Below are 10,816 nucleotides of genomic sequence, written 5' to 3'. Positions count from 1 at the left end.
TTCATCGACGGTCGAGCGGCGACCTTAAACCCCTGTCTTCATCGACGGTCGAACGACGACCTTAAACCCTTATCTTCATCGACGGTTGAGCGGCGACCTTAAACCCTTGTCTTTATCGATAGTCGAGCGGCAACCTTAAACCCCTGTCTTCATCGACGGTCGAGTGACGACCTTAAACCCTTGTCTCCATCGACGGTCGAGTGATGACCTTAAACCCTTATCTTCATCGACGGTCGAGCGGCGACCTTAAACGTCTGTCTTCACCGACGGTTGAGCGGTGACTTTAAACCCAAGTCTACGTTATTAAGCGGCACTATTAGACGGTCAAGCGAAGACCTTAAAACCGAAATTGATTGATTGGCTAAGAAAATAGACAAGTTGTTGCTGATCAGAGGATCATAAAGCCACACTTAAAAAATATAAATAGCTCGTAGTTTCGCTCGGGTTTGTGTGGCAACAGGTGACCGTCTAAAATACAAGTCAACCCAAAAGATGCCAAATGGTAATGAGGGGACGAACAAACAAGACAAGATCGTCGAATGAGCGATCGTTGCATTAACACTTAATGAGGATTACAAAACATGCTTGAAGGGCAATACAAAATCATTCGCTCGAGCAAGATCACTCTAAATAATCCAAAGTATCATCGGGTAGTGACTCAGTTAGCTTGTCCCGACTGATAACCTTGCTTGTCAGAGCAGAGGGGAGGTAGCCGCCTTCTCCTCGAGCAAGCTTCCGCCCGTCTTCTCGTCCCTCGAACGTCGCGCACGTTCTTCTTGTTCATCGGTGTACTCTTCCGCAGCTCTTTCGTCCTTCGGATACACAGAGTCTGTCGGCTTCCTTCCCGTGCTGTCCTTCTCGCTAGCTGCGTCTTCCGCTCGACTTCATGCACTCCTGCGCACTTAGACACAATGAACAAAACTAAAAAGAATCTAACTTAACTTGGTTGATCACATCAAAATAATCACGGGGACCAACATGTCCAACACCCATATCTAAATTTGATAACGTAAATTAAAATTAATGAATTAAATTAAGATCACACCTCTAAATTTTTATAGTATCAATTCAGTATAGATATATTAAAAAGATTTTCATGAGTATATTGATTTTGATATGATCTAATTCGAAGTACTCTAAGTTCATCCGTAAGATCTACGTGGATGAAAATATTTAAAAGTTTGATATTTTTCAAACTTGAGAAGCTCTAAGAATCTATCAGCGATGGTAATTAGTGAATATTATTGTCTTAAATTGTATAATAAATTTATGATAATTTTATAGAGCTTTTACGAGTTTAAAAAATCACTATTTTAAATTTATAAATTTAAATCTAAGAGTATGAATAAATTAAGGAGGTTTTTAAAAGTATATTAATTTTAATTTGAAATGATTTAAAATTTTTTAAATTTATTAATTAATTTCAGACTAAATTGGCTGATGAATTTATATTATTTAAAATTTTAAATTTTTAATATTTTTAAATTAGAAAAGTTTTAGAAACTCAATTACTACGTTGATTAGGGAATATTATTTGAAAATTTAAAATTTTGATATCTTTTAAATTAGAAAATTATAGAAACTCAATTACAATGTATGTTAGTCAGTATCAAACCTTTTAGTGTTTAAAAATATCACAAAGATATCTCTAAAATAGGATCGATTTAAATATTATAAAAGTTGTTTGAACCAATCTCGAAATTTATTTACAGTTCAGTAAACTGTCAAATATTAAATCAATGACAGACAAAGTTAAAATGGGCGACAGTGAGGCGAGCTGTGCTCGATAAATAATAGCTCATGGTCATTCTGGATCCACTCACTCGACACTAACAGAGGGTAAAATGGAGCACCACTTCCTTGTCGCCACCGACGGTTACCAGGGCCACGTCAGCCCCGCCCTGAACCTATCCCGGCGCCTAGCAGACGCCGCCGGCGCCAGGATCACCTTTTCCACCAACGTCGCCGGCCACCGCCGCATGTTTCCAGCCTCCGCCGACCAAGAAGTCCATGAGGGCCTCATCTCCTTCATCCCCTTCTCCGACGGCCAGGAAGACGGTCAGAGAAACCTGGATCTGAAGGACTTCTTCGCCCGGACCAAATCCGTTGGCTCCGACTCCCTCTCCGCCATCCTCCGCTCCCTGGACGCCCGCGGCCAGCCCGTCACTTGCGTCATATACGGGCTCCTCTTCTCCTGGGCTGCCGACGTCGCGCGCAATCACGGCATCCCATCCGTCTACTATTGGACTCAACCCGCCACCGTCTTCGCCCTCTACTATCACTACTTCCACGGCTATGACCGATTCATAAGCTCCCATGACGATCCACAGCTTCCGGTGACCTTTCCCGGGCTGCCGCCGCTCCGGATCCGCGACCTCCCAACCTCCCTCACCATCACCGATATGGAACACCCGATGGCCTTGATCCTGGCATTGTTGAAGGAGGACCTCGACGTTCTGGATCGAGAGGCGTCCACGGCGAGAGTGCTGGCGAACACGTTCGAGGAACTGGAAGCCGAGGCGCTCACAGTCGGAGGTCGGGATCTGAAGATGATGGCGATCGGGCCGGTTATGAGCGTTAACGGACCCAATCTGTTCAAGCTGGACGAACAGAGGTACATGGAGTGGCTGGATTCGAAGGCCGAGGGGTCGGTGGTGTACGTGTCGTTCGGGAGCTTCACTACGTTCAAGAAGCGGCAGGCGGAGGAGATCTCCCGGGGGCTGCGGGCGATCGGGCGATCGTACCTGTGGGTGGTGCGGAAGGACAACGGAGAGGAGGTGAAAGGCCTGGTGAGGGAGGAAACGGCGGAGGAGGAGAAGGGGATGGTGGTGGAGTGGTGCGCGCAGGTGCGGGTGCTGTCGCACGCGGCGGTGGGGTGTTTCGTGACGCACTGCGGGTGGAACTCTACGTCGGAGAGCCTGGCGTGCGGCGTGCCCGTGGTGGGCGTGCCGCAGTTTGCGGAGCAACCGACGAACGCGAAGCTGCTGGAGGTGTGGGGAACGGGCGTGAGGGCTGAAACGGACGCGGAGGGCGTGGTGGAGGCGGCGGAGTTGGCGAGGTGCGTGGAGAGTGTGATGGGGGAAGGGGAGAAAGCGGCGGAGATTAGGCGGAGGGCGGAGATGTGGAAGGATCGGGCGAGGAAGGCTGTGGCGGAAGGTGGGTCGTCGGATCGCAATCTGAGGGCGTTCGTGGAGGACATGGCGGCAAGTTTGAGTCCCATCATTTCTGATTAGAATGTCAAAAAATTGGAAGGGCTCTCTAATTCTCTAAATAAATCTCTTTTTAATTAATAAAAATTGGCAATTTTTTAAAGAGCGTACTCTGAAACTGGTTTTGTCCAATAAGCCAATCAAGTTTCATTATTCTCAAAAGACACCTGATACAATGTATGATCGTGGGGTCGGATAGATAATATGATTAGAGGTCAAGTTCCTGTGACGGTCAGAGGTCAAGTCTTTGTGACGGTCAGAGATCAAGCTCATGTGACGGTCCGAAGTCAAGTCCACGTGGCACTCAACAGTTAGGCCTACGTGATAATCAAAAGTCCGCCTACGTAGCGGTCAAAAGTCTGGTTTATGTGGCGGTCAAAGGTTCGGATTACAGGAGGGCCCAGTGGAGATATAAGCAGCATTTAGGGGCCGGGCTTACATGATAAGTAAAAGATCAAAAGGTAAGATGTACAGGTCGGGATACACGGGTTAGGACATACAGGTTGGAATATACGAATCGGAACATACAAGTTAGAATATACGAATCGGGACGTACAGGTTGGAATATACGGATCAGGACGTACAGGTCGGAATATATGGAATAGGACGTACAGGTCATGATATGCGGACCAGGACATACAGGTTAAGAAATACGGATCAGGACAAACATGGGTCAAGACGAACAGATTAAGATAGACGACCTCAGGTTCACTGGACGTACAGGTCGGGAACACAAAACAGGAAGTACAGGTCGAGAGACACGAATCAGGACGTACAGATCGAAATACGTGAACTAGAATGTACGGGGTACGATAGGTGGAAGCGGACTAAAGCTTGCAGGTTAGGAATTACAGGACAGAATAGGCAAATTAGGGAATACAGGTCGGGAATCACAGGCTGAGAGACAGGACAAAATGCATGGATTAGGAATGGAATACAGGAACCAAGATGGGCATGACAGGAGTAGCAGACTAAGGCGTACAGGTCAGGGCTTACGAAGGCTTACAGGTCAAGGTTTTTGAGCTAAGACCAAAAGAATGAAATGGGTGGACCAGGACATACAGATCTGAATTTATAGGAAGGCGAACAAAGGCTATGGAATGCAGGTCTGCGTCCACAGGTATGAAGACCTTGTTCTAGCTTGACATACCCGGGCGGACACGTGTTATACGATAATGAAGTCAGAGAATCGTAACAACCTGTCAGAGAATAATCATCGCATGTCAGAGAATATACTAACGGTTAGGGCTCGCGACACTTCGATCCTTCCGCCGACCTATAAGAAGATGGCAGGTGTCATTCACATCTAGACAAATCCTGACACCCGACATTCCTTGACACTCGCCAGACTCCAGAAGTACTCACTGCCATATAAAAAAGAAGGCTCTCTCCTACGCAAGTACGCTCACTCGTCTTCACGCACTCGTCCTTTACTTTTCGTCCTTTTTACTATTTTCTGAGGAAAAGTACATAACTTGAGCGTCGGAGGGCCTGACCCGGGGACTTTTTCCCTGGTTCTTGGTCACTAACATGAGGGGGCTTGTCTGAGTGTGCGCAGGGTCCTTACCTCATCATCTCCGTCATCACCCCCTGTTATCCACCCATGGGAGCCCTTCCTGCTGGTGCCAGATCGATCAGACGTCTCCGTGACTTTCCGTAAACCTCGAGGACAGCACGCCCGGCCTCCATCCGACTCAGCTTCCGGACGGGATCAAATTTGGCGCCGTCAATGGGAACATAACTACCTGCTCCGGAACGTGAAGATGGAGGATTCTGGGTGTTAGAGTGTATACTAAAAGCCTAGCTTTTTGTAAACATTTATTTTTGAAATAAAGAATCACTTTAGTCAAATGTCTACATTTATGCTAAGTGTAGTTGTTCGATTAATTTATATTATAGATAACATAGTGTGTGGTGTCACACACAGGAGATCATGTTATCAATTCCTTATAAATTATAAACAGTAGCTCACGACTAAGATGGAAAGGAACAAACCATTGGAATAGTCATAGTGTAATTAAGTATTAGTTTATTTTGACTAATAGATTACACTAGTACACTATGAGTGTAATAAGAAAGACCATTTAATGTAAATTCTTTTTATATTGCCTAATAAAAGAACAAGACCTTTGCTATTATGGAAGTGTGTACTCTTAATCCTGATATAATAACAAGCACATATATCTAGTATTTATTTCTTTGACTTATCAAAGGGTGCAATTTAGTTCGATAAATCAATAGGCCCGATAAGTTGGGAAATGATATTATTTATAGTGTGTGTTGTTGATTATAGAAGGAAACTGTGTCCTAGTAATCTAGGTTGATGATGTCCCCAAGAGGAGCTCATAAGGATTGTCATGTAAACCCTGCAGGTGGACTTAGTCCGATATGACGATAAGGTTGAGTGGTACTACTCTTGGAGTTAGATATTAATTAAGTGAGTTGTCAGTAACTCATTTAATTAGTGGACATTCTATATCTTAAACACAGGGAGACTAACACACTCATAATAAGAAGGAGCCCAAAAATATAATTTGGGATTGATGCGGTAGTTCAATAATAATTCTTTAGTGGTATGAATTATTATTGATGAAATTAAGTTGGGTGTTCGGGGCGAACACGGGACGCTTAATTTCATCGAGAGACCAAAATCAATTCCTCCTCTCGGTCCCTATTGTAGTCTCTTATTTATAAAGTATTATACCCACCGTTACCCACCTTAAGGTGGTCGGCCAAGCCTAGCTTGGAGCCCAAGCTAGAGCCGGCTAAACCAAGGTGTGAGGTGGTCGGCCCTAGCTTGGATCCAAGCTTGGTGTGGCCGGCCATGATTAATTAAAAGGTTTTTTATTTTTTTTAAATCTTTCTTATGTGAAGACCATGGTTTTAAAAGAAAGTTTAAAATTTAAAATCTTTCCTTATTTGTAGTTAAAAGGAAAATTTTAATTTTGACAAAACTTTCCTTTTTTTGTAACCATGTTCATGATTTAAAAGAAAGTTTTAAAAATTATAAAGCTTTCCTTATATAGGTTTCTACAAAAGATTAAAAGAAAGATTTAATATCTTTCCTTATTTGTAGAATTAAAAGGAAGATTTTAATTTTGAATAAAACTTTCCTTTTTGGAATTCATCCACATGTTTTAATAGAGAGATTTTAATTTATAAAAGTTTTCTTTTATAACCAACCATGAAGGGAAAATTATTAGAGAAATTTTTATTTTAAAAATTTCCGGAAACAAATTAGGAAGTTTTAATTTTGTGTTTAAAACTTGCCTTATTTGGAGCTTGTGATGTGGCCGGCCATAACAAGGGTTAAAAGGAAGTTTAATTAAAATTTTCTTATTAACCAATGGCAAAGAAAATAAAGGAAATTTTAATTATAATTAAATTTCCTTATTTGCCAAGACCAAGGAATATAAAAGAGAGGGTAGAGGTGCCTTCAAGAGACACAACTCTATTCTATTTTCCTCTCCTCTCTTCCTTGGTGGTGGCCGGCCCTTGCTCCTTTGCTTCTCCTCTTCTCTTCTTCTTTGGTAGCTGGCGGCATCATCCCTTGGAGCTTGGTGGTGGTGGCCGGATCTTACTTGGAAGAGAAGGAGAGAAAGGAGGTTTTGTTTCTAGCATCCCTTGGAGCTTGGTGGTGGTGGCCGAAACGCAACATCTCAAGGAGAGGTTCTTGGCCGAAACTTGCAAGAAGGAAGAAGAAGGGCTTGGGTGGTTCTCATCTCGGTAGATCGTTGCCCACACAACATCCGAGATAAGAAGAGGAATACGGTAGAAGATCAAGAGGTCGTTGCTTACAAAGAAAGATATAACTAGTAATTATTTTCTGCATCATACTAGTTTTTCTTTGTATGGTTTTTGAAATACCAAACACAAGAGGCATATGATTCTAGGTTTCGAATTTGTGATTCGAGTTTGTGTTCTTTTGTTTTTTTATGAACTTGTGATTTGATTGTTCTTTTTGGTTAAACCTAGGGTTACTATAATTAGATTAAATATTGAATTTCTTTGAAAGGTTTTGTCGAGGCAGTGATGGATGTTCCCATACCCAAGAAGGCCAAGTGTCTCGCCATGTTTAACCTGGGAACCAATTTTAGAAATAAATATTTAATCAAATTTGTAACATAGGTGGATTTGGATCAATAATGTTAAACATCGTTTGCGATCCAAATCTAAACCTCTAAGAACAGATAAGTTAAATTTAAAATCAATAATGTTAAGTTCCACTTGCGATTCCTAATTTAATTTCTAAAGAACACAATACGTTGTTAGGAAGGGTTCAGGACTTGTACAAAATTTTTGGGGAACCAGTACGTTATTCTGAGTAGCAACCAACAATTGGTATCAGAGCTAGGGTTTGCCTCTGTGTGTTTGGTTTTCAGTTTAATTATGCACATGTCATACATAATTTAGGTAGGATAATAGTAGGATGTGCTAACTTTGTGGTTGCAGGCTCCAACTATTATGACTTATAGATATTGTGTGTGATTGGATCCTTAGACATGTCAAGGGCATTTTTTGTGTGCATGATTGTATCTATTAAATACAGCAGGAGCTGTATTAGTTTTAGAATTTTACTTTTTTTATTCAATCTAGATTACATGTACATTCCTTCGTGGAATATAGGATCGAAATATGTAAAATTCTATTTTTTGTCGTAGATCGGATGCTTGCAAGGTGAGGTACTTTTTGAGGACCAGAGGCGCAGCGGAATAAGAAGCAAGACAGATGCGACAACTAGACCCGATGGCGGTGGCTAAAGATGGTAGCAGCTAGGGTTGGCAGCACGCGGAGGACAGTGAAGGAAAAGGTCATAATAGTTGGAAAATTAATTTCCATATTTATTACTTTTATTTACTGTGATGTGATGTGTGCTTGCATGAAAAAAATCCTCACCTTAAATAACTAAGTGGGAGAGGGATTAGTAAATAAATTCCACGGCCTCCATTACTAGTTTGTAAGTGATGCAACAAGCTTGCGTGTTGGCTCTGAGTGTCTCCCTCCATAACGGATGGGTTTGTTGCGGATCACTAGATCAAACTTCCTTTATGGATGGTTATAGGAAATTATTTAGGAGCGTGTGATCTTCTACAACTGAAGGGGCACAATCCTATTTAATGGACTAAGTATCAAGTAATGATATATACTTAGACGCATTCAATAATATCCTCCCCAATGGAGTCACTGCTATTATTTTACGTGACCGAAGGAAAATCAACTATTAATTTTATTTTTCATAAAGTTAGGATGACAAGATAATAAAATTAATGGGTAAAACCTCTTCTTACAAATGTTGAATTTGTATACGTCCACACTAACGTGGCATGCATAATTCCGGGTGTTTAGAGGTGTTGGTAAATTTAAATAGTATTGTTTGAGGAATCAATATTATTCTAAATTTAAAGTCTTGACCAAAACTTGTTTTGTGATTCTTAGGATGATTTTCAACCCACTGGCCATTATACTGAAAGAGAACAAACTTACTGGTCCAAATTATATAGATTGGAAAAGAAACCTGGACATTGTCCTAACTGTTGAAGGCTATAAGTTTGCACTGTTAGAGGTCTGCCCTAATACACCTAACGACGATTCTAGTGAAGAGGAGATTAAGCATCATAGGAAATGGGTCAAGGCAGATGAGATGACGCGGAGTTATATTTTGACTTCAATGTCAAATGTACTGCAACATCAGCATCAGGACTTACCTACTGCCTATGACATGATGAACAATCTTAAGGAACTCTTCGGACACCAGAATCGGGCTGTTAGGCAAGAGGCAATGAGAAAGTTATTGACAGCCACCATGACAGAGGGTACACCCGTTAGGGATCATATCCTGAAGATGATGGCATACTTGAATGAAATTCAAATCCTTGGAGCTGAAATCAATGGGGAAATCCATGTCAATATTATTCTCCACACGCTGCCCAAAAGTTTTAAGCAGTTCCGCCTGAACTATAATATGAATAAGAGGATGTATTCATTGGCAGAACTACTGACAGAACTTCAAGCAGAAGGGTTATTTCGTCATAATTCTCAAGTTCACTTTGCTAAAAATGTTTCTACTTCTAAGTCGAAAGACAAGAAGAAGAAAAAACAAGCTGACTCAACAAAGAAGGTGAAAAGATCTCTAGGTACTGGACCTAAAGCTGGTGTGAAGAAGTCAAAGGGCAAGTGCTTCATCTGCAAGCATACTGGACATTGGAAGGCGGACTGTCCTCGTAAGAAAGAGAACAATAAAGGTATATCTTATTCTCTAGTAGTTGAAACATGTTTAGCGCTGTTATCTACCAGCACCTGGTGTGTAGATACAGGAGCCACTGATCATGTCTGCAATACATTGCAGGGGTTCCAAGAAACCCGACGACTATATGAGGGGGAGATAATCGTCTACATGGGCAATGCTACGAAAGTGGCGGCTGTTGCAGTGGGAGACGTCTACTTATCTTTTGATAGGAATAGAAATTTGATTTTGAGAAATTGTCTTTATGTACCAACTTTTAGAAAGAATTTAATTTCAATTTATAAATTGTTTGTGGATGGATATTCTGTTTCTTTTGATGACAAAGTAGTTATCAAGAAGAATAGGGTTATTATCTGTTCTGGTAGATTAGTAGGCAACTTATATACTCTAAATCCAATTTCTCTCACAAAGTAACAAATGAAAATTAATAATACATCTTCTAACTCTAATAAGAGAAAAGAACCTTCGGAAATGAACCAAACATATCTTTGGCATCTAAGGTTTGGTCACATTAACTTAAGTAGGATTCAAAGGCTAATAGCCGATGGACTTTTAGGTTTATTAGTGTTGGAAAACTTTCCAACATGCGAATCCTGCTTGGAAGGTAAAATGACGAAGAGACTTTTTAAGGACAAGGGGTATAGAGCCAAAGATGTGTTAGAACTGGTTCATTCTGATTTGTGTGATCCTATGTCTATTAATGCAGCGACGCCGTTAAATGTCGGGTATTCCTGAATACCTTATCGGGCTCTGCCCAGAAGTGGTTCGATGGACTGCCGCATGGGTCTATTACCTGCTTCTCAGATTTTAAGATAGTGTTCCTGCGCCACTTCGCCAGTAGCATGAAGTATCAAAAGACTGACCACTTCTTGTTTGCTCTCAAGCAAGGGTCCTCAGAGCTGTTAAGAAGCTACATCAAACACTTTAATCAAGTGGTTCAGGATGTTCCCTCAGCCACATCAAAAATACTTATGAGTGCTTTCTCCCATGGGTTGACCGAGGGAGAATTCTTCAGAGACCTTATCAGGAATCCTGTGAGGAATTTTGATGAGATGCTGGAGAAGGCGGCCAGTTACATCAAAGTAGAGAAAGCGCAGACGGCGCACAGGAAGGCAGACAAACCGCCTCCTTCTACTAACTGACTGGAAAGAAGACTACCTCAATTGCCTGCTCAACCTCTCCCGCGTGGTCGGGAAGACCGACCTACCTTCCCCCCGGTCAGGACGTTAGACCGGGCCCGCGTATAGCTACAGTCCATGTCCCCCGGCCTAGACCTTGGGGACCTCGCTATTGTACTTACCATAGGTCACACACGCATGCCACCAGCAATTGTGTGCAATTTGCTCGTGACTCCCGTCGTGCT

General features: G+C 42.0%; 2 protein-coding genes across 2 annotated transcripts; both read left to right on the top strand.

The window, feature by feature from the left end:
- Window positions 1-1,792: 1,792 nt before the first annotated feature.
- LOC122006656 (cyanidin 3-O-rutinoside 5-O-glucosyltransferase-like) lies at window positions 1,793-3,312 on the top strand. The gene has a single exon (XM_042562230.1). The coding sequence runs from the start codon at window positions 1,845-1,847 to the stop codon at window positions 3,231-3,233; it is 1,389 nt and encodes a 462-aa protein (XP_042418164.1). The 5' UTR covers window positions 1,793-1,844; the 3' UTR covers window positions 3,234-3,312.
- Window positions 3,313-10,062: 6,750 nt separating this feature from the next.
- On the top strand, window positions 10,063-10,595 carry LOC122004637. The gene is made up of 2 exons (XM_042559491.1): window positions 10,063-10,091; window positions 10,160-10,595. The coding sequence occupies exons 1-2, from the start codon at window positions 10,063-10,065 to the stop codon at window positions 10,593-10,595; spliced, it is 465 nt and encodes a 154-aa protein (XP_042415425.1).
- The last annotated feature ends 221 nt before the right edge of the window (window positions 10,596-10,816 follow it).

The sequence above is a fragment of the Zingiber officinale genome, chromosome 7B (assembly GCF_018446385.1).
Source record: "Zingiber officinale cultivar Zhangliang chromosome 7B, Zo_v1.1, whole genome shotgun sequence".
Taxonomy (NCBI): Eukaryota; Viridiplantae; Streptophyta; class Magnoliopsida; order Zingiberales; family Zingiberaceae; genus Zingiber; species Zingiber officinale.
The sequence above is the reverse complement of the archived record's forward strand: the minus strand, read 5'-3'. Positions and strand labels throughout refer to the sequence as shown.